At 37.6% G+C, this 23,452-nt stretch overlaps 3 protein-coding genes and 1 long non-coding RNA gene across 12 annotated transcripts in view; 2 read left to right on the forward strand and 2 right to left on the reverse strand.

Annotated features, from left to right (window-relative positions):
• Positions 1-1,225: 1,225 nt before the first annotated feature.
• Positions 1,226-4,057, forward strand: LOC119084339 (collagen alpha-5(VI) chain-like). Its single transcript, XM_037194272.1, has 6 exons — positions 1,226-1,321; positions 2,287-2,395; positions 2,469-2,557; positions 2,651-2,774; positions 2,846-3,060; positions 3,420-4,057. The coding sequence occupies exons 2-6, from the start codon at positions 2,308-2,310 to the stop codon at positions 3,993-3,995; spliced, it is 1,092 nt and encodes a 363-aa protein (XP_037050167.1). The 5' UTR covers positions 1,226-1,321; positions 2,287-2,307; the 3' UTR covers positions 3,996-4,057.
• A 5,385-nt stretch (positions 4,058-9,442) lies between these two features.
• On the reverse strand, positions 9,443-10,682 carry LOC119084340 (transmembrane protein 165-like). The gene has a single exon (XM_037194273.1). The coding sequence runs from the start codon at positions 10,470-10,472 to the stop codon at positions 9,516-9,518; it is 957 nt and encodes a 318-aa protein (XP_037050168.1). The 5' UTR covers positions 10,473-10,682; the 3' UTR covers positions 9,443-9,515.
• A 4,215-nt stretch (positions 10,683-14,897) lies between these two features.
• On the forward strand, positions 14,898-15,467 carry LOC119084341. Its single transcript, XR_005089047.1, has 3 exons — positions 14,898-15,005; positions 15,066-15,233; positions 15,285-15,467. It is a non-coding gene; the product is annotated as an uncharacterized LOC119084341 (long non-coding RNA).
• Positions 15,468-18,742: 3,275 nt separating this feature from the next.
• Positions 18,743-23,452, reverse strand: part of LOC119084342 (low-density lipoprotein receptor-like) — a 162,318-nt gene continuing 157,608 nt past the window's right edge. For 5 of the 9 annotated variants that reach the window (XM_037194274.1, XM_037194275.1, XM_037194278.1 and 2 more), the window contains 3 exons: positions 22,417-22,547; positions 22,115-22,264; positions 18,743-19,898 (listed from right to left, as the gene is read on the reverse strand). In XM_037194274.1, the coding sequence (XP_037050169.1) occupies positions 19,854-19,898; positions 22,115-22,264; positions 22,417-22,547 (326 nt within the window). In that variant the 3' untranslated portion in view covers positions 18,743-19,853. The remainder of the gene's footprint in view (positions 19,899-22,114; positions 22,265-22,416; positions 22,548-23,452) is intronic. The other 4 variants (XM_037194281.1, XM_037194280.1, XM_037194282.1 and 1 more) reach the window with 1 other exon arrangement.

Here is a 23,452-nt window from a genome sequence, read left to right on the forward strand (position 1 = left end):
AATTAAATTTCTGCAAAAATTTTAAATTTTACAAACGATTTTCGCTATATTGAACTCACTCTTCGTCTTCGGGTCCTTTTGCTGAGAACACCTAATTGCGGACGTCCTCTATATGGGTGTCCCCTAAGTTTAATCAATCTATACGAATTTATATATTACCTTTACTTTGTATCTCCTGCCTTACGTTTGTGAATGCCAAAATCTAATTTGTTGTCGCCAATCAGATTTCATACTATCTCCTGCTATCAAAATGTTCGCTTTCGGTTTGACTGTAAGTAGGAGAAATTATCTCTCAAGGATTTTTTTTAGAGTATTCCCGGATACGACGTGATTGAAGTTGTAGGACAACTCTTTGCATAAAATAACGTAAAATAACGTTCTGCGTCGAAAAAGTCGAAAGGCCCCAACTCTATTCTCCCTCCGTGCACGCGTACTATTAAAACCGAGACGTAAAGGGAGTGACCTGTAACACAACAGAGAGTGCATTTAAACGTATAATGGTGACGCAAATAAAAATTAAAATAAAAACGTTGCCAAGTAACCGACTTAGCCAAGTACTAATTTCCTTAGTCAGGTCTGTGTTACATTATTGCTGGAAGTTGACTATTTTTATCAGACTAATCGATTGGATCGATCGGTTTTGTCTAGCAAGTGCATTCATCGAGATGTGGTTAAGAAGTCATGTTAAGCCAGAAAAAACTTTCGAATGTCCGTAAGAATGTTAGTGGGACAACTCATAATAGACCCATCATGGATGGTCTAAATGCGAGGCATCGATGCTTTGCTGAAAAGCAAATATTTGGGAGTGTTTTTTAAATACTGGATTTTAGTTTACTTTTGATGATATCATTCGCCAGAATCATTTTTCAAAATTAAGGACAGCAATAACGACCATGAATGTGATAGCTTTCAATAGAAAATAGATTTGGTTGTAGCACTTGTAACAGTTTGACCAGAAATTTCGTTAACTTGCTGACTTTTCTCAGAGCTCGTCAAGCGACTACAACCAAAACCAATTTTTATTTCAAGCTAATACCACCACAGAGGTCGTGAACGTTATTGTGGTGCCTCTGAAAGTAAATCGACATGAAGCAAATAACCAAGGATGTTAGTGGCGTCTTTAAACAAATTAACAGCAACAACGACATCTACACTGAAGAGTTTACATTTTTTTTTGGTAAAAAAAAGCGCATCGAATAGTCTCGACTAAATCTCTTTGTGTAATCTCTTTATCACTGACAGAAATAGCTTTCGTTTTACTGGTCAACTTTTGAAATTGTTCAGTAGCTTTTAGTTCTTTTATAATAAAGGTACAGGTAGAGTAAGTGAACTTTTTTACTTTTTGTTTGAATGAATTAAAGAAATGGGTAGATAAGGGCGGATCTGTGCAAAACTGCCAGCAGCCAGCAGTTTTTCGTAAAATCTTTTTTTTTTCATGGGACTTATGCTCAATTGTATTTTAGCCTTTTGTTTTCACTGAATTTTCTCATTTTACCTGAACTTACATCTGCACTACTTTGTCAGGTCCTTATTCTTCGATAAGTATTTCAGATTTTCAAAAAAAAATCCCGAGCAAAAGATTTTGAAAAAAATTGTCGCGATTTTTGTGGTAGATTTTCAAGATTTTTAAAAACTTTTAGTAATTTTCCATGGATATTTGACCTCGTGTTTGACTCATTTCCGGGTTTGTCCGGACTTAAGTTGGAACCTACTGTAGCACCGATATGTGCAATGATGTACAAAGTTGATGTCGACTAGAAATCATACTAAGATATTAGTGGCTCGCCACCGGTTTCGAGTTTCGACAAATTCAATTTTTTTTTTTAATTGTAAGAATACGCGGAATGCTTTTTTGAAAATGACTTCACCTAACACAAATTAGAGACCTTGGACATATATTGACATACCAAATTACAATCTGAGGAATGATAACAGGTGGCGCTGTGACATCTGTTATCACTTCTCTGATTACAGAGAAACTTAGAAACATTGAGCCAAGCTTAGTCTTCTACAAATGATTTCCTAGGTTTGATTGACTTAAATTCCAAGATAGGTTAACCGGTCAACGATTTTCCGGTTTCGGATTATTTTTCAGACTGAAACTAAGTTCAACTCAACTTAAATAAAATAGGAAAGCTTGATTAGGCCCTATTTCAGAGAGATCCTGACCATTTAGGAATTAAAAATTAATTAATTGAAAGACAAAGACAATGAAATTTTTTGGTCACTTGACTATATTTAACTTGTCGTATCATTCTGAATTGAACGTCCGTTCATTGTTTTCAGGCTTAGTACACACTAACAAAAATGTCGAGATTCTTTTTGATCTCACTGCAAATTGTCATTGCTATTGGCGTAGTGCTGGCAAAGGGTATTCCATCTGCATCTGAAAATGGTAATCTTCCGTTGGACATGAATTTGTGAAAAATTCCGCCTTTCAAAAGCTAATGCAACTTTTTGTCCAATAGGACTAACATACATTGGAACATTCAGATCGAGATCGAGCGAAGGTACGCAGTCGTTCGACGAAAGCAACTATTACATCAGTCAGAATGCGGTATGTATCTGATAAGAATCGGTAGACTTCACAAAGTCAATTAACTTCAGTTTTTGGCCAATTTGTCGCTTAACAACAAAATGATTATCGTAGGGAGCCTGGAATAGCGCACAAGCTGATTGCAAGGCACTACTCGGCGATAGTGCTACAATAGTTGCTATTGAATCGCAAGAAGAATGGGAATTTTTAAAGGAGATTCTGGAAAATTATGGATTCGGTATGAACATCAATCGAATGTGACTGCCAAATTTTCCCCTTTTAATAACAATCCGTTACTTCCGAACTCAGCCACTGACTATTGGACCAGTGGACTCTACGATCCACCAAACAGTCGTTGGCGTTGGGCCGCCAATAATGTGCAATTGCCACCGTTTGCACCGTGGGGAACAGGTTATCCAAGCACCCCGAATACACTGTTACGTGTGTTGATTTATTATGGCAATCGTTACGACACTTATTGGAAAACGGTTTCGAATACGCAGCTCCATCGGTACATATGCGAGGTACAAGAATGAGTTTCATTGTTTCTGTGTGTATAATAGTTGCCAGGTTGTTCAATGAAAATAAAACGAGAAAAATTCCGCGCGCAATTTGAAACTCAAAAAATGTACAGTTAATTGTACATGGGTGTTTGTTCATATGTACTCATTTCACGCTTTAAAATCTCCGCGCACCCAACCGTTTTAGGTCTCTGCTATGAATATGTACATGCACATATAGAGATAATTGTCTATTTGCGCATGCGCATTATTAAAACGGTGAATTGCGATCACAGCTTTAGCATCACTTCTGTCTCTCATTTAACTGACTCGTTAATTTGGAAGCAAGGTAATAACCAACCTGTTCTTTCCAACAATCAAAGGTACAAGTGCCAACAATAGCCATTCCCTGCTATCAAATCAATGACCTAGCAATTGTGCTCGACTCATCGGGAAGCATTGGCAGCGCTAATTTTGAAAAAGCAAAGCAATTCGTAGAACGACTGGCCAACGCCTTTGTCCAGTACGATCCGAGTCGCCTTTCGTTCATAACGTATTCGGATCGTGCAACAGTGCGCATCGACTTGACGAACAATCTAACACCAGCAGCAATTAGTTCTTCGATTCTGGCAACTCCATGGGAAGCTGGCAATACGGCAACGGATCTAGCTATTAACTTGGCAACGTCGCAGCTAACATCGAATCTACGAGGCGTGCCCATGAATATGGTCGTTTTGACGGACGGTGCGTCTACGTATCCCGCGTTGACCGTTACTGCGGCACAAGCGGCCATTAGTGCGGGAATTCGGACATTTTCTGTCGGTATTACACAAGGCGTAAATCTACAGGAACTACTTGTGATAGCTGGAAATGATGCAAACCGAGTGTTCACAACAGATAATTTTGACCTATTGATTAATTTGTTAGCGCCACTTAGTTTGAAAGTATGCCCATCATAAAATCGTATGAAAAATTTGAAATACAAATGGTGCCAGAACACTTGATCGTTTATAAACTAAGATCGTGTCTCAGATATTTTATTCAGACGACTATAGCTATTTTGCTAACTAGTTAGTAAATGGGCTTGTTTTGCGCACTAGATGTGAGTTCCGAACGGAGCGAGTTCGGCAACACATCGTGTGCGCAAAACCCCATTTACTAACGTGTTAGCAACAAGATTTTATCTACTATTAGTTGAAATATTCATAATTTTCAAGCAAAACTCATCAACATAAAATCCTCCTAAACATGATCGTAGTAGGATTCTGTCAATTGCGTGCGCATAAGTTGGTTATATGCCTTCCTGGTAGCCACGAAGAAGGAACACCTGGTTCTGGACTTCCGAAGGGTCAGCGAGCGATTATGCGTGTTACGTCTGAAAGGCCGTTTTAAGAACTACTCCATGATAAACGTACACGCACCTCATAATGAATCGGCGGAAGAGGTTAAGGACGATTATTATGAAGCGCTTGCAAGTGTCTACGATGAACTACCGGCACACGATATTAAAATCGTGATTGGAGATTTCAACGCCAAAGTAGGCAAAGAGGAAGTGTTCAGACCAACAATTGGAAAGTACAGCCTGCACAACATTACCAATGAGAACGGCCAGCGAATGATTTTCTTCGCTGCTGAAAGGAACCTGATTGTGAAAAGTACTTTCCACCAACATAAGAGCAGGCACCTGGCTACCTGGAAACACCCCAACGACAATCTGCCAGCAAATCAGATCGACCACCTTCTGATTAGCGGGCGACACCTCACAGACGTCATTGACGTCAAATCATGTTGGAGAGCAAACGTCGACTCCGATCACTATCTTGTTGTGTCAACACTAAGAGCACATCTCGCCCGGTTTCATAATGGACAGAGTGAAGCTGTGAGGCGATTTGCGGTGGGCAAACTTAAGGATGCACAGATAGTGAAGACGTTTGCAGATAACATCAGCACAAAGCTTCAGCAATTACGACAAGCTCAACCAGGCGATACCCTCCCGACTGGCAATCGGTGAGCGCGGTAATCAAACAAGAAGCAACCGACACCTTAGGTTATCAGAGGCCTAACGATTTCAAGACCTGGTTTGATGCGGAATGTGCTGATGCGACGGAACAAAAAAATGCTGCACGCATAGAGAAGGAAACTGCGAGAACAAGAGAGCAAAAAGCGGCGGCGGGTGAGCGCTACAAGGAACTTAGGAGGATTGAAAAACGTCTGCACCGGCGTAAGAAAAAGGAGCTTGAAGAAAGGACGCTTCTTCACCTCGAACAACTTCGTAGCGCGAACGAGTCCCGAAAGTTCTACAAACAGATCAACCACCAGCGTAAGGGCTTCAATTCCCGAATGACCATTTGCAGATCAGCGACCGGCACGTTGCTGACAGCCAAACATGATGTCCTGGAGCGATTCAAGGATCATTTCAATGTGCTATATAACGGGGATGTAGAAGACGACACTACCATGGATGATTCTTTTCTCAACGACGACGGTCGTAGCGTGGATGCACCAACGTTGGAGGAAGTAACAGCAGCAATATCCTCACTCAAGAACAACAAAGCTTCCGGTCCGGACAATATACCAGCGGAACTGCTGAAAATGGGTGGTGAGGAATTGTGTAACGTGATATACGATTTAGTCTTGCGAATATGGAACAACGAATCGCTGCCTGACCAGTGGCTAGAGGGTGCCATTATACCTCTGCGCAAGAAAGGAGACAAAACGATTTGCGAAAACTACCGTGGAATTGCTTTGCTTAACACGGCGTACAAGGTTTTTGCACGAGTGCTACTCGGTAGATTAAATCCACGAGCTGAGAATGTCATAGGAGAGTACCAGGGCGGATTCAGACGAGATCGTTCAACAACCGACCAAATTTTCAGCCTTCGTCTGATTCTGCAAAAAGGCAGAGAATTTCGAGTCCGGACGTACCATCTTTTCATCGACTTCAAGCAAGCCTACGATAGGACCAAGCGTAGAGAGCTGTATATGGCGATGAAAGAGCTGGGCTTCGAAACAAAATTGATTCGACTTGTGAAAGCGACATTGGAAGGCACCAGATGTCGTGTCAAGGTGCAAAATGACTTGTCCGATGTTTTTGCTGTTATGGAAGGGCTAAAGCAGGGCGACGCACTGTCATGCCTGCTCTTCAATTTGGCTTTGGAAATTGCCATGAGGCGTGCTGGTATCCAAACCAACAAAACACTGGCGAATGGAACAGTCCAAATCCTGGGCTTTGCAGATGACTTGGACATCGCCAGCCGCACACATGCAGCAGCAGTGGACACTTTCACAAATCTGAAAATCCAAGCGGAGAGAATGGGTTTGATGATAAACGAATCAAAAACAAAGTACATGAAGGCCGAGCCCGATTCGGTAGCCAATCAACAAGGAGACGTGATGAGCATTGATGAGTTGATCCTCGAGGTAGTCGACGAATTCGTCTATCTTGGTGCGCTGATTCGATCTGATGGCGACAACACGCCGGAGATACAAAGGCGAATCATGGCGGCAAGCAGGTGCTATTACGGGCTAATGAAACATTTACGATCAAAGTTGCTATCAAAGAAAACGAAGTGCCAAGTTTACAAAACGCTTATTCGCCCGCTTCTAATCTACGGATGCGAGTCTTGGACGGTGAAGAAAAGCGATGAACAGTTGCTTCTATCGTTCGAGCGTAAAGTCCTCCGTACCATTTTTGGAGCAATGCGCGAAGGTGAAAGGTGGCGGCGACGGTACAACTTTGAACTGAAACGTGATTTTGGTGAACCGGATATTGTGGCAGTGGTGAAAGTCCAACGGTTGAGGTGGGCGGGGCATCTAGCACGCATGGATATGAACAGAGCCCCCTCGATGTTATTCCGAAACGATCCAGAAGGGCGACGAGGAAAAGGTCGTCCAAAGATGAGATGGATAGATGGCGTCGAATCAGATCTACGGACGCTGGGAATAAGAAGTTGGCGAAGTGTAGCAGGGGACCGGATTCTCGATCAGGCCAAGGCCCACAAGTGGCTGTAGCGCCGGAGAAGAAGAAGAAGAAGAAGTTGGTTATATACATCATTACCCCTCTTTCCCTAAGGCATATAACTAAATATATAAACTTATGCGCACGGAAATTTTAGTGTGTCAATTAACTGCCTTTGCTAAGTAGATTCATGCTGAAAATTATGAATTTTTTCAACTTACAGTAGATAAACGTTCTTACACAACGGCAGACCAGTGACAAGAAAGCCACAAACGATAATAGACTAATAATAGACGATACATTTTAAGGAATTTAATTGGTTGATTTCTGTTGGCATCACGGGCTGGACACTATGAATAGCAGCATTAAAAAAATGAAGAATAGCATGAATAGTGTCAGGCCCGTGGTTGGCATAGACCAGAAAATGTTGTTACAAAAAAAACCTGAAATACCAACATTTTTGACCCTATTCTCAGCTGCAGCTCTTCAGGAAGATTTCAATTTAGTCTTGAGGTCACAATCAATTTGGGGGTCCTTCATATATTACGTAACTCGTTGTCAGTGCATCATGTCATCATAATTGAATCTTTAATAACTGTACAATTACACAGTGGATTTAGATTGATCCCTTGTTGAGTTGAGATGAATTAATCTAACAATCAAAATGTTGTGCTGTCGTTGGAGGGTACTACCAATTCCGCGACTGTGTGGTCTGGAACTCATCAAACTGATACACAACAGCCAGCGGCGCATGGTGGTAATGTAACTATCTTGTCGGATCTATATAAAGTTAGATTGAAATTCTACCCATTCAATAGGCTGACAACACTGCAGATTTTTGTCTTAGTTATCGTTTCTTTGCATACTTAAAATTTCGTCGTATATGGACTTGCCTCACTTAAGCACTCAATAGAACGGCACTGTTGACCGGAGATTTAGCAAATGGGTATTGTTGGAAAGCTGAGACTAACAAAACAAAATTGAGCAGCTTAGTTGCGAAAAATTATCAGGAGTGTGACCAACGCACTCCAAAACATCCACAAGAATAGATTTAAAACAAGGGGCATGCTCGAGGCAGTAGTCAGAATTTTTCATGTAAATTAAGTTTTGCATGTTGGTGTAATACCACCGCGACAATTTTCAAAAATTTTAATTTTTCACCTTCAACGAGGCCCGACCAGGATATCTTGCATCCACAGGACCAATTTTTTATGCCATGACTATTAGAATTCCATACCCCATCGATTGCAATTCCAATCAAATCTTTCGCACCCACAGAGCACTCTGGGGAGCCTTGGTCCAATTGCTCCGGACTGCACGGTTGAAAATATCTTTTTTGTGGAAAGCTGTTCAGGGCCGCAAGCAGACTCTAGTTCTAATAAAAACAGCTCAATGAAGTTCTTCTTTTCGCCTATTGTGGTGTACCCGCCTTTGTGTTAAATTAAGCTCTCGAGAATACACACAATGCATTCGAAATATCGAACACATTACAATTTTAGACGTCCATTTCGGTTTTAGGTATTTGTTGGCGCTAAATATAATATATTCAGTTGTAAAGTGCACGTATGCAAATTTCTGTTCAAAATAATTCGAATTTCAGTATAGATTTGCACGTATTTCAATGTCTATAGAAACCAGAAAATTGCACCAAATTATCCCACTCATCCCTTTCGATCCACTTAAAAACCATTTTCAAATCGCATTACTTTATACCACAAGTATGCTTTCAATGAACAGCATCAAAAATGAAGAGCGTACCTTTACACCTCTTCGACTAGAATAACCCAATCCAGAGAATTATTTGTAATTTTCAAAATCTATAAATTTTATGCAAAGTCGAGTGGAATGTATAGCAATGTCTATGCTCGAATGCTCGATACATTTTTCGTGTAGTAATAGGGCATGGATCTTGTCGACGTTTTCACCACTTGTCAGCAAATTTTCTTCAGCTGAATATGGCGATTTTATAGTTTTCAGGGTGAACTAGTACGTTGTCCAATACCCTACCGCTGTAATGCTGAAACTCGAAATATCAATTTTACCAGTACCTATAGCTGTGCGCAACGATGTTTCTTGAACAAAAAGGAGAAACGTTTTAGTTCACGTGTATAAAATGGTCCCGATCTTAAGTCTGGAACTACCACGAACTTCGTACTAGCTTTGATTATTTCGCTATGCGCAATTTCTAAGACGCAGGCTATAGGATGAAGTACATAATGTGGCCGCAGACGCATTAGGGCTAAATGTTGTTAACTTTCCTTTCATTTCCTTTATGATTCGCTATAGATGTGTACGTATCTATGAACGAAACTAGTGCTAGAAACTGGTTAACCACTTCGCAACTAATTTCTTTTCTGGTGATTTGCTAACGATTGCTTCAAGCTTTAGGTATGCTTCTTGTTTCAGTTACTAAAGGGCAAAGTGTTAAATAAAGTAACATCATCAGTATAATGAGTGGTTGCTGTGGCTTAAATGCTTACAACTAAAAATATTTTATTTACAAAAAAAAATTTTGAAGAAATTATGGAGCTACGTCTTCCGGTTTCTCATCATTCGGTCCCATTATCAACGATACTACAGCAAAAATTAGGAAAACGACACCACCAATCAGCGTAACATGTTTCACCGATATCTTCTGTGCAACCAATCGCCCTCCAATTACCGCAGCACCAGTACAAATTGCATGTCCCAAACAACCGCCAACCATTATGCCATAAATATCTTCACGGGCAGCCAGAACTATTGTTGTCAGTTGTGAGCGATCGCCCCATTCAGCCAAGAATGTCATTGTGAACGCTTGCAGGATCACTTTCCATGTGAGAAATCTGGACTGTTTACCACTCGTCGCACTCTCTGCATCCGGTGATATTGTGGTCGACTGTAATTCAATCTCTCGCCGTCGAATGTCCGACTGAACTTCTTCCAGTTCATTCTTGCTGTCTTTGGCCGTCATATGATAGCCGTCCCACAGCATCTTCAAACCGAAGAACACGAACAACGCCGTTGATATGTAAAATGTGTAAATGTGCGGTATAAATTGGGCCGCTAATCCGAATACAGCCGACAGTATGGTCATCAATGCTAAGGCTGATATTGCACCGAGAAATACGATTATCCGTGAATGTTGCATGGCCATTATGGCGGCGATGAAGAATGTCTTATCGCCCAATTCCGACACCAATATGACCGATAACGAAGCGACGAACGCGTGGACGAAACCATTGTTCAGCAGATTGGAAAAAAATGACTGAGATTCGGTTGGTGTGGGATCTGTTGCAATGGATACATTCTGTTCGACGGTTGTGTTCGGATAGTCGACCATACGTGCCGCTTCATACGAGTCATCGCACAGAACTATGCTGCTTTGGCAGAGCAACATGAGACAAATAAAAATTGTCTGGTGTTTGGTCGGCACTAACATGTTTGTCGGTAAATATTTATTTAAGATATCCACCATGATGGTCGCAGACTTCGTCATCGTTCTTCAATTTTGTTTGATTTATTTTTCTGTTCGATTGAATTATGGTTCGTCAAATGGTGGATTCAGTGGGCATTTCTTTGATTTTAACTTTTCTGAACGCCGATAGACACATGAAACTTAATCGTCACACTGAGTCACTGCACTACAAAAGAGTGTTGTCTTCGATCTAACCGATTCCGTTCAACTGAGACACTTAAATTGTTGTGCGCTAGTGACAAATACTCGAGCTTTATCTTGGTTTACGATTTGTTTGTTGTAAAATTTCTTCCGAATTATATATTACAAAGCTGATGTAAATAACACCGTCATTGTTTCGTACAATGGGTGTAATAGAAACAGTTCGAAAGAGCAGGAAGATTTTAAATAAACTTTCTGTGACGAGCTTTCCCTTGAAGTTGAAAATGAAAATCTATGGCAGCTTTCCTATGTGATGTTTCCGTCGCTATTAACCCGCAACCAAAGTACAAACAGGGCCGAACTGTGGTTCCCAAAAATACTTTTTCGTAAGATGTCCATAAAGTTTGAAAAATTTCTGACCTTAGAGTTAGGATGGGTGTGTAAGTCCCGTGTTCAAATTTTGTCGGGTACACGAAGAACTTACTCATACCATACCAGATGTGTAAGAAGGGGAACACGCAGTAGATGACCAGTCCAGTACAGTTCCAACCGTGATTGAAGTTATCCCTGAGAGATTCAATTTGAAAGCCACAAAAGATTCGATCGCGTCCTGATAATCCCAAAAAGATTTAAATCTAGATCTATATTTCTATCTGTCAAGCGAAAAAAGCCAGTACGGCCAATCAGGGCCTAAGTACAACCTTAGAATTCGAACAAATTTTTTGCGACGTGTTCAACATTTTCCTGAATGGACTGGAAAGTATAGGGGCTTCTATTTCCAACATTCAATTTTATTGGAAAACTTCTAGCAACACCCATAAGGTAAGTGCAATTTACAGGAAATTTGTCTCATGTAAGGCAAATACTATCATCTGAATGGTTCAAACTCTCTCCTGTAAGGCAAATGGCGTTGTTTGATTGTTTATTCTCTTTTGCTATCAGTACTTGCCTTAAGTATGGTTTTCACTCAACAAAAAGTACTCCATGAGAGCCATGAGAAAAAAATAAATTTTGTCTCTAACAAGGAGTGCTTTTTTGGTAAGGGGAAATCAAGCCTTATAAGAAAAGCTGAGCTTCCCGATACGTTCTCGCATACGAGAGTGATAAAAGAGAAAACGACAGAATATTCTCACGACGATTTCTATAGATTTCCTAGAAATAGTTCTGTCTCGCAGCTGTGCTGCAAATTTACATCACATCTAAAAACGTCATGTTCAGTATTAACAACAAGTATGTAGAAAAAGCACAATCTACTGATATGACGCATACATACAAACTGCCCTTTGGATTGTGGGTTATTCAACATGTTATCAGCAAAATGAACCACATACCTTTCGCAGACGACATGCATATCACTGGTATATTATCGAGGTTGACTTATTTATAGTATTGCCTTGTATTCGATGCAAAATCTTTTACTTCAATCCCGGTGCTCATCTCCATATTATCGTCGCTGTCGTAAAAAGTTCAACTATCCGTCTGCGAAAGGTTAATTTATAAAACTGAAGACGTTAATTACCTATTCACTATCCAATTGAGAGGTGAACAATTTGTTTTATTGCTAGTACTACCAACGTTGGTTTGCTTTATAGTTATAATGATGAAATGCGCCAAAGAAGTTTTACTGATGTGCAAGTATATAATCTGACTTTTGTTTAATCAAAAACGATAAAAATCGTACTACGTGCTGTGTGCTGTGTGCGATCGAGTTAGATGTACAATCACCGAGTTAAATATTTATTTACCGCAAATAGAATATTATGACGATTGATAAAACAATATTTCGGTTGATGATGCTGATAAGGTTGATGGAGTTGTGACTTACAAATTTGGATTTGTCTGTCTGGTTAGATCTCCTGTTAATATCTAGATCTTATAGATAGTAGATCTTATAGAACTCTCAATTAGGATTAATTGATGCAATTTTACAGACAACATTGATTTCTTGTTAAAAGAAACATCAGCCTTGCTATGACACTTACTCACCTTATTCTCGTTGCATGCTGCATTAGTCAAAAACCATCCTTTTCATCTTTCATATTTTTGATCCCCTTAGCATAAAAAATCCATTTCATACTTATAAAAGTGAAAAGTCTCTTTTTCGAGTTTCTATTGACCTCGGCTACCTACGCCTCGGATCAACGAAATTCACACGCAGACCTTCCTTTTCATCTTTCTATCTGTAGTTGAGACTGTTGCATCCGAGTCAGAGGCTGGATCATTCGCTCACAACACTACGACATTGGATATGACAAACGGCTTGTAGTTATGTGTGCACTTGCAGTACTTCCTCGTATTATGAGATTGTACTTGTACTTTGTACCGAATTCCCTTCCCTACGCAAACCATGGTTTATATCCGAGAAATAAAATCAGTCAGAGACCAAAGATTTTACTAAAAAAAACCGTTTAGTGTTTCAAAATGTTTGAGTTCAGGCACAGAGTGCTTCACTCCTGGCTATTGACCTCTGTCGCAGCGATTTTAAAAAATCATTACCGAATCAAAGCTTGCATATTTTACAAACGTGGCGGAATTGTTTGCACCGAGTAATTGGACCACTGCACTTGGCTCGTTAAATATCACAGTTAAAAGCATACAATTTTCCACATCGATGAATTTATCCAAATCGTCCGAATCCGCTCAATCACACTATAACTCAGTATTTTTGACGAGATGATGAAGTTAATAACAAATATTGTATGTTTTCTGCTGCTTCTATTCTGCATCGAATATATAAATTCGGATCAGGTTATACGCTTCTTCATTTATCTTTCCTCGTAGCTGTAAAGCCTCTAATTGAAATGTTTTCAGTTTATGTCCGTTTTTCTTCAAAGGTCCTACGGAAAATGTAATAGAGAACGTTAGCTAAACGGCCGCTAACGCTAATTTCCAACGCTAAATCCCCCGCTAACGCTAAAACCAACGGTAATTCCCAGCCAATAAATGGTATCATTGTGAATGCATACACACACATGGACGACGCAATTTCGGTGTGTCTCGGTGTCGGTGTGTTTCTCGGTGTAACACATGGATTGGCGAGTTATGATTCACTTCACTCTTCAATGAGTATATAGAAGAGAAACGGGCAAGACAGGTAACAAACACACCGAGTCGTCCCTGATGAGTTCCCCAATGTGTTTGTCTTCACTTTACATTTCACTGGAATTGTAAAGATGAACTCCGAAGTTTTTGAATTTAGCGGATCAAAACGTTGTCTCTGGGTTCTCTAGGGACGAGACTCGGATGACTTTTCGTTTTTGTTTAATTCGCTCTTGCGTTTTTACGCGGATTTGACTGTACTTGGACTTAGAATATGGCCCTTCTGTCGTGGTTTTTATTGTTCTGTTTAGCTCGGTTGAAGTCTTGAATATGGTAAAAAAGTGACGCTGAGACTGTGAGTGAACGAGATTTCTTTTCTTACACAGATAATCCGTAGACGCTCTAAACCCCTATGCGTCTTTCTTAATACGACAGGTAAAAAATTCCATTCTCATTGCGAGATGTGGTATTGGGTTCAGGAGGAATGTATTAAGAGGTAGAAAAGACGAGAAGAAGACGATTGCTTCATGGATCGGCGAGTTATGATTCACTTCAGGTTATACTCTTCAATGAGTATATAGAAGAGAAACGGGCAAGACAGGTTTAGTCCCAAACACACCGAGTCCTAAACACACTTGAATTAATTTTGTGATTATTACTATCACAATGTGATCGGATTAACATTTTATCAATGGAATTAGTAGATCTGACTTGTAGGAAGCAAGCAGTATTAAGCTGGAAACGTTTTTTATTCTCTTTTTAATGTTACAAATAGTATCCTTCACACGACGAACATGCAATGTGATTCGTAAAACCTTTTATTGCAATCAAAAGTGAATAAAACTTTTCCAGCTTAATTCCGCTGGCTTCCTACAAGTCAGATCTACTAATTCCATTGATAAAATGTTAATCCGATCACATTGTGGGAGTAATAATCACAAAATTAATTCAGGTGTTTCAATTGCAGGTTAACCACGTGTTTGTTGTGTAGTAGAGGACAGCACACTGTAAAGTTTATAGATTTTTTCCAGCACAGTGTCGCTGCCTTCCTGCAAATTAGATCTACGGATTGCAGTAATAAAATATTGATTCGGATGACATTTTAAAATAATAAATGAAAATAAATCGAAAATTGCGTCGTCCATGTGTATGCATTCACAATGGTGCCATTTATTGACAGGGCATTACCGTTGATTTTAGCGTTAGCGGGGGATTTAGCGTTGGAAATTAGCGTTAGCGGCCGTTTAGCTAACGTTCTCTAATAAAAAATATTGCAACGTATCCGCTAAGTGCCGTCCGTTAAATCGTACATCAAAATTGTGTTCGATGGATCTATACTTACGTCCTGGACTCAAAGTGGAGGCGCCAATCTATGTATAATTTTTCATTTCAGTCTGCTGATCGATTTTTGTAAAATTTCCAATCCAATTACAGATCGAAATTATTGGATATAAGAAATTTCGAACCGCATACCGTCAGCATATGCTAAAATTGAAGTCAGAACTGTGTGCTCAACTTAAAAACACGACGAACCACCCATTCTTCAGTCGAATTTGAAAATACGAAATAAAGGGAAATGTGTTCGATCCGTGTCCCATTACTGTATGATTGAACACGAAATAACAGCAAACGATTACAAATGACTACTTTTAGGGCCATCGATTCATAAAGCCGTACGTTCCGGAATACGAACGATTCCCGTTGGTACCAGTAGGAGAATGGAAAGTGGACACCATTGTATCGAAAATTGTAAACAACTTGGAAGAATTTATAGTGTCTTTCACGGACTATTTTGAAGTGAAACCTACGAGTGCTGTAGAGTTCTGAAACAAAAATTTATTTACACTCGCCAAACCATGAAAACACTGAATATCACGCGTCAAAAGTTATCGGAAACCACACTTTTTTAGTTCTCTCTCAGCAGACCTTGCAAACAGGTCTAGGGATCCAGGTGATGTTTTCCTTAATGGTGGAGTTTGTTTATTCGTCAAAGAGAGAAATTTGATACGAAGGCGGAGATCCCTATCAACGAGTAGTGTGATGCACATCAAACGCTCAACTCATTCGGCTTTATATCGCGTATCTTCGGTTTCGTTTTTATTCTCATTCTTCTTCTATACATTCAAGTTCAGCCTTGAACGGTGTGTACTATATTTGGTTTTGTTCTTTGTGTATTTAATGGTGTGACGAGTGTAAAATTTTGTGCACCACAGGATTGAAAACACTCATTCACACGTGTACTGTAATTTCGTGGTTTCAATCCAAGTGATGCAAATACCTATTGTTAAAGGGTATGGGTGATGTGAATATATTGGAAAAATTTACAGTTAAAAACCGACTTTAGTTGCTTCAGCAGCTGTACTCTAGGGCACGTGGATTTTCCCGTTTTTAACCTGTCACATACGATAACGACAACAAAAATGATGGCAAGATCTAGGTAATATGGTCCTTTATATGGGAGAAAACATGTTAAAAAAATTGAAGTACAAGATTTAAAATCAACCGATTAAAAATACTCTGATCGATGGAAGTAAAAGACCCGATAATAATACTGGTCGGATGCTTGCCGTATGTAACAGATAAAAATAATCGCCGAGTCCCTGCTGTTGAGACTCATTTTTATGTATTTTTAGTCATTTTTTCTCGAACACTTGCAAATGATTTTTGGGGTACATTGAACAAAAAGTGTGCGCACTTTAATCAGTTAGATTTATAGGTCTGTTCCATCGTACGGTAAAAAGAAATTTTGATAGGCCAGAAACAATTGACCGTTATCCACAGATGCAAACATAGCCGCACCGTGAACAAATTCTTTCGTTAAAAACTGAGCTTGTACAACAATAATGCATATGACGATTGATATTTTCAATGACCTTAGAACTAGGTAGTTTTTGAATGCAGGAACTTTTTTCTCACAATTTTCTAATCCTTTCTACTCTCTACTCTCTTTTGAGACGTAAAAATACGTTTTACGAAACTTTGAGTTTTGGTCTTGGTTGATGAACATTTCGATTCCTTGTACACTTGCTGTGCTGATCCCAAGAACAAAGTTTCCAACCAGAGGTTATCACGTTACAGCGAGAGGGTGTTTGAAAGACCAGTTATATTTCCACCAATTTTATTGAGGAACTTTAATTGGAAATCTCATTTTAAAGTTGGAAATAAAAAGAAAGAGCGAGAAAGATGTATAAGCTGGTAGGTAGTAGAAGTAGAAGTAAAATGAATTGAATAAACAAACAATAACTAAATTCAATTATATTTACAAATTAAATTTAAAGAATTTTTACAATAAACAAAAGAAATCACAGCGAATCCTAAAAATACAAATTTTTCTTTTTCTGTTTTTTGTTTTTCTTAACGACTTCCATTGTAAAATAATGAGAAAACAAATTTTTATTTTGACGTAGATTGATTCGTCGAAAATGTTTTTCTTTTTTTTCTAAATTTTTAGATTAAAATAATTGTTTTTCTTTATTAGTTAAAAAAAGTGCTAATTTATCGAAATGCAACGTTTTTTTTTTGTTGTTGTTGTTAGGACGACGATTATTATCAACTATATTTCAGTCCTAATCAATTAATTTTTTACGAAATCGGACCGAGAAAAATAATTGTATGAAGTCATTGGGAAGTCCGACTAACAGTTGCACTCGGTATTGAAACTAAATTAATTTAATTGGAAGAAAGCTGAGAGCCGTCGAAAATCAGTCGATCTTTTTAGCATACTAAGGGTATAATTAGGTATGACCTTCAGGCGTCCAACCTGAAAAAAATTGTTGTGGATATTGAAGTGGCACTGTACTCCTTACATTAGACTTTTTGACCCTTTGTCATAGAAATCAAAATTTTTCGCATTTTTTTCAAAAAAAATCGAATGTAACTATCGTAAGCGATACGACATCCGACAAGCTGCTGGTAAATCGTCTCTAGACAGCAGAAAATCGGAAATTTTGCTGCTGGCATGTTTGACTGATATTGTTAGAAAAATAATGATGACTAATGATAATGATTTGACACAGTGCCTGACAATATCAGGGACTATTTTTTGGAAAATATTTTCCTCAATTTTCTTGCATTTTCCTACATTCCTATTTCCATTTTATTTTATTTTTTTGTAAAATTAAGGAAAAATATGTGAAAGGTTAGGAGAATGTTTGAAAATTGAAGGAAATATGAAAAAAAAAGGTTTCCCAGGTACCTGGACAATATGCACTAAAAATTCATACAAACTTTCCCTTATTTTTGACGTTTCAGTTTATGTCAGCAGTGAACCGAATGACACCTATCTAAACCGTCAGTGTTAGTCGGTTAGCTCAATCTGTTAAGTGTTGGTCACATAACATATGAGTTCTGCGTTCGATCCCCAGAGCAAACTTACTCATACGGTTTTTACTAATAGATACTGCTTGCACCTTGCACTGACCAAAGTTCTGAAAGAACAGGTTAAGACAACCACGAAGACGGGTGACACCAAATTTTATAAACACATAGTGGGCGAAATCAACTTGAAGAAAATATGTTTCTCGAAAATTTAGAATTTTGTTTTTGTTAAGTTCCATTTTACATATAAACTTCGCAGCCGTTGACGCAATTGTGTGTCACCGCCTTCGTGATCAACTCAGGGTTGTCTTAACCTGTTCTTTTAGAACCTTGGCACTGACCACTATTAGGTTGACATAAATAGAATAAATCGAATGCAAAGATTTTGCACGGATTTCATACCAGTACGAGATTGAAAGTTGAAATGTGTCTCTCGACGTAAAAATAATATAGGGCCTGCGTTTGACAGTAGTTTCCACTTTAATCAGTTGGTCAAATTAGAAGAAATGGGTAAGCACAATAGGCCCATCAGAGGCTTAGGTGCGGGGCTCGTCCCAATCCAAAGAAATCTAATTTTAGTCTCGACACCGACGCGGATTTTTTTTGCATGAGTCATCAATAATTTCCGTGAACTTACAAGAATTTTAGCCATTTTCAAATTTCCTTAAGTTTGTCAATTCTTTTCAAAATTCTTGAATTTTCTGAAAATTTATAGAAAAATCGAGAATTTTGGGGCTGCGCTAGCAATTTTTCCACGACTCTCAGATCTGTTATAGAATTTAAATTTTTCTAAATTAAAAACAAAAAATTTTTTATTCGCACAATTGAGCTTATTTGACATTAGTAAACATTCGACCTCAATTTTTCTTCTTTTTTTTATATTTTTCCCATATATATTAATCACTTAATTCCATAAATTATAGTTAACAAAGGTCAAAGTTAACTCTTAATATATACAATTCTCTCTGATTTTTTTGTTTGTTTTCTTTTTAAATATTTCTTTTTTAAATTTAAATTTTCCACTTTTTTTAAACATAAAAACTCCATTTCATTTCTTACACCTACAATTGTTTATAGTTATTTTCAATAATATTTTTTTGTGTGTTATCTAAAAACATACATCTAGTTTTATATATTTATCTGACGATTTTTTTTAATTAATTTTTAACTTTCACTTTTCAATTTTAAAATTAAACAAATCAACAAAACAAAAAAAAAACAAATTTTTTAGATTCAAAATCGAAATGAATTTTGTTGCTACGACTATTTTTGATTCTTTTTTTTTTCTTTTTTGTTGCATTTATTTACGTAAATATTTCGGTAAAGCAAAACTTTTCCTCTCAATTTTTTAGAGGTTCAATCAAAATGATTTTCACCTTTCCCATTATCATTTTTTTTCTCTTCCTTATAAATTAATTTATCATTTGTCTACTGTGTAACACAATAAACAGCCCCATACGCGAACATAATTTAGTAATTTAAAAAATTTCCCCTAATTAAAATTAAAAACAAAAATTAGTGAGTACAAAATGAGCAAAAATCTTTATGGCTTTTGTTTCTTTGTTAATTATTTTGTCTTTTTCATTCGATTTCTATTGTTGATGTTTTCATTTTGTTCCGTAACACCTTCACTGCATTCCACAAACATTCCAAATTTTTCTTCTTTTTTCTCTCAGTTTGTGTTGACTAACAAAATTTACCATTTTTGTTTTTGTAAGTTTTACATTTATAATTTAGTTGATTTTACAAAATCGTATGTACGAAAATAATTTACTGTTGTTCTTGTTATGGTTCCTTATTAACTGGGATGCGTTCATATTTGTTTTTACGTGACGATATACATAAATCTATATCACTGTGGACCTTCATTCCTCCTTCGTTTCTCTAACATCTCAATTTTTTATTTTAAACAAATTCATTTGTTCCGGGTTTGTTTAGCGGTTCTTGAGTCTGTAAATTAAATTTAAAAAAATGAAATTAGTTGATTTGTATAGATTTGAATTGAGTCTCGTCGTAACACATATTGAAAGCATAACCACTGTAACTTTGTTCAGTCAGGTCTGATATCATCGGAAAGGTAAGTGTTCTTGTAAATCAGTAAAAGATTTTTTTTAAATATGATAACAAATGAGCCATGTAGACCCACAGCTTATTTTTATGACTACTTTCTTAATAAATTCCAAAAATAGGCTCTCTTTAGACCACGTTCAGTAATTGGCATAGTTGCACTGATGTTCTTCCATTCCTATCTCTATGCTATAGTCCTTTCTTCAAAGGTGGAGAGTCAGGGACTATTTGAGGTAAAAAACATTGTTCCATCCTTAAAATTCACAACTTGACATTAAATGTTTTTTGTTAGATCATTGGCATATAGAAGATAGAATTGCAATAAATATTTTAAAAGCGTCCAAGCCATCTGTTATCGACAACGACCAAAGATAAACGGTCAGCTCAAGTTATGGTGATCACTTACATAGAAATTTGTATGTAGAAACAATTGAAGTAAAAGGTTTTGTATCAAACATTAGGCGATACTTAGACAAACGAAGTTGCAGATTTATCGATTACATGGCTATACGTATATATGCCGTTTGCAAACGGTTCAACATAAATAGAAAATACAAAATTAAAAATCAAGTCACGTCCAACCATACTTACCAATTAATTGAAATTCTCTCGCAAGAAACTTCGTTCAGGCATGTTAAATGAATTGAAATTGGAAAATTGAGAAAAATGGAAAATTTTATGTGGAAAATTTGTGAAACTTAATATGCATCGAAAATAGTCTCGATTCGGTAAATTATTGGCACAAATTGTCTTGACGATGAGCAGATTTTCATTTGTTTTTTGGCACAAAATTTCTTGATTCTTGATTCAAACGAAAAAAATTAATTCGAAACTTTAATTCTACCCGTCGCATCGTAATAATAATAAACGTCCAACCCCATTAACACAGTGCGCTTTAACATTTGAAGTTCAACAAAATCCTCTTCGCTTTTCTCTGCAGATTCCATCAAGTTTTGGTGCAACGGTGCAACTACATCTGATGATTTAACAGCATTCTTCTACTGTATATTAAATCCGAGCAACAACTCCAGATTATCGAATAATTAAAGTGGTAAATGTTCAACTGAGTAGACAATATTGACTCGCTCAATGAAAATTTCGCTCAGTGAAAAACTCGCTTAGTGAACAACTCGCTCAGTGAACAACTCGCTCAGTGAACAACTCGCTCAGTGAATAACTTGCTCAGTGAACAACTCGTTCAGTGAACAACTCGCTCATCGAACAACTCGCTCAGTGAACACTCAGATAGAGTTAGTTATCAATGAAATTCAATTGATGCATGTGAGTGAATTTCGGCCGAACACTGAGGAACTAAATGATAATTTAGTGAGTGACCGAATGAATTCCATATTCTAATGTAATCCGGCCATGATGACCGACAGGTCACCAATAACAGCAAATAAATGTGACGATCTATTTCGCGGACTGTTCCAAAAGTCTTTTTATAGGAACTGTTGCCTGTTGGCCTGAAAACTTGATAAAAATACGGAGAAATCCGATAGACCTTTTGATGAATTGTTGTGGCGTTAGAGCGCACCGTTGTACGGCTCCCAATTAAAAGTTCTAAAAAAGTTGAACGGGTGTTTTGAGTCTCATTACGTTACGTTAATTCTACTGTTAAGATAGATAGGATATACAAATCTTAATTAACTTTGATCAGAAAATTGACATTCTTATCAAATAGAAAACATTCAAGTTATTTTGCAATAATTTATGGGTTCTGGATCATTGTCTTCTTTATGGCTAAATCTCATTTCATTTTTTTTTACAATTGTTTGTGCCGTTATTTAGGTTGATAATTCGTCGTGCAAATATAACTTTTTTTTTGTTCATTAATTTTAGTTTAGAGCTTTCTTCTGCTTCGTCTTCAATTTTAGTTAAACATTCGCCCAATTTTTGATAAATGGGATTTTCATGAATCTATCGCTCCCTTCCTCCCATTCGCTCTCGCTCTCATTATCTCCCAAAGAAAATGGACTATTTTCCCTTTCGTATGTCAATAAATTCTTTTTTTTACTGTTTATGCAACCAAACCGTTACCGTAATATTTATCTTAAGCCCAACATACAATCACGATGGTCACGTGACAATGTTCTTACCTCTTCGTCAACTGTGCTGGGATACATTCGAGCTGGTAGATTCTTTTCCAAACTGAATTGATCTTCAGTCGTTTTACGGTAGACGGGATTATCGAAATTCATTGAAGTCAAATTTCGATGCATGAAATGTCGATAACAGCACAGTATTATCTGCGGGAAGAAAAGAATTTTGTTTTGATTTATAGTTTCTGTTTCATTTGATCGATCTTTCTCTCGCTAAATTTCACATTCCTTCACTCTCCATTTCATTCACCACTCTCCGTTCAAAAATTCACTCTTATTCTCCCGCCCCAACAACTTACCGATCCTAGTACCAAAATAACAACGATCGAAACAGCGATGGTTATGATAGCCACGACGCCATTGTCGGGTTCCTCGGGATGAAGTAAAGTACCATCGGGCAATGTATTGTTTCCAGCTGGACGAACTGCGGCTAGAAAATTGTAAAATTGCAATTAGTTTTTCATTTCCCTTCATTGTTGTGAGTGAACACAATACACCGTCACCAATTTTGTTTGATTTGCTACAATTGAAAACATAAAACCCGAAACAAATTGTCAGATTCTCGTATTAAGTGAGACACAATTGACAGAGTTGTCCTAATGTATCCAAAAGTAAAATTGTGAAATTCTTGGAGATTTGAAACCCCCGCTCTGATTTATTTTATTATTCATCCAGGAAGAGTTAAGAATTTCGATCTCGATAGGGTTAAGCCAACCACATTCTCCGCAAACAACCATCAAATCAGAAGACGGCCAGCAATTTTCATTTAATCGAAATTTTTCGCATACGTTGCTCATAAACAGTTTTTCGCTGTGGAAATATTTAGACACAAGATTTGATTTCTGCTAAACCATTCACTCATTCCGATATTAAAATCGCTTTCAACCATAAACATTTGAATTTATTTTTAGACTTTACTCATTGAAAGCAGATATTTGAAGTGGAAATCAAAGGTTTACGGTTTACCATCAACCGACCCAAACGAAATACAATTTTCATGTTTAACATCGGAAATAGGCCTAATAAGAAGTGGGTGGATTGTACTGAGTGCCCGAGTTATATTGACCGATACTTGTTACATTTGAACTAAAGAGGCCGAGTATCACGAACGTGATTAAGTCAAGTGTTACGCTATATCCGTTAAGACCAGAGATATAATCACAAAACAGGGACAATTTTTGAGAAAACATTTCCCGTATTTCCTAGACTTTCCAACATTTTCCCAAAATATTTCTTCCTTTTGACCAAAACGGCTATACGTTTCATATGTCTCTGTAACCCAAAAAATCTGTTCAAATGTTTTCAGATTTAGAAGCTCATATAGTCCTTAAGGTC

This window comes from Bradysia coprophila, unplaced genomic scaffold (genome assembly GCF_014529535.1).
Source record: "Bradysia coprophila strain Holo2 unplaced genomic scaffold, BU_Bcop_v1 contig_732, whole genome shotgun sequence".
Lineage (NCBI taxonomy): Eukaryota > Metazoa > Arthropoda > Insecta > Diptera > Sciaridae > Bradysia > Bradysia coprophila.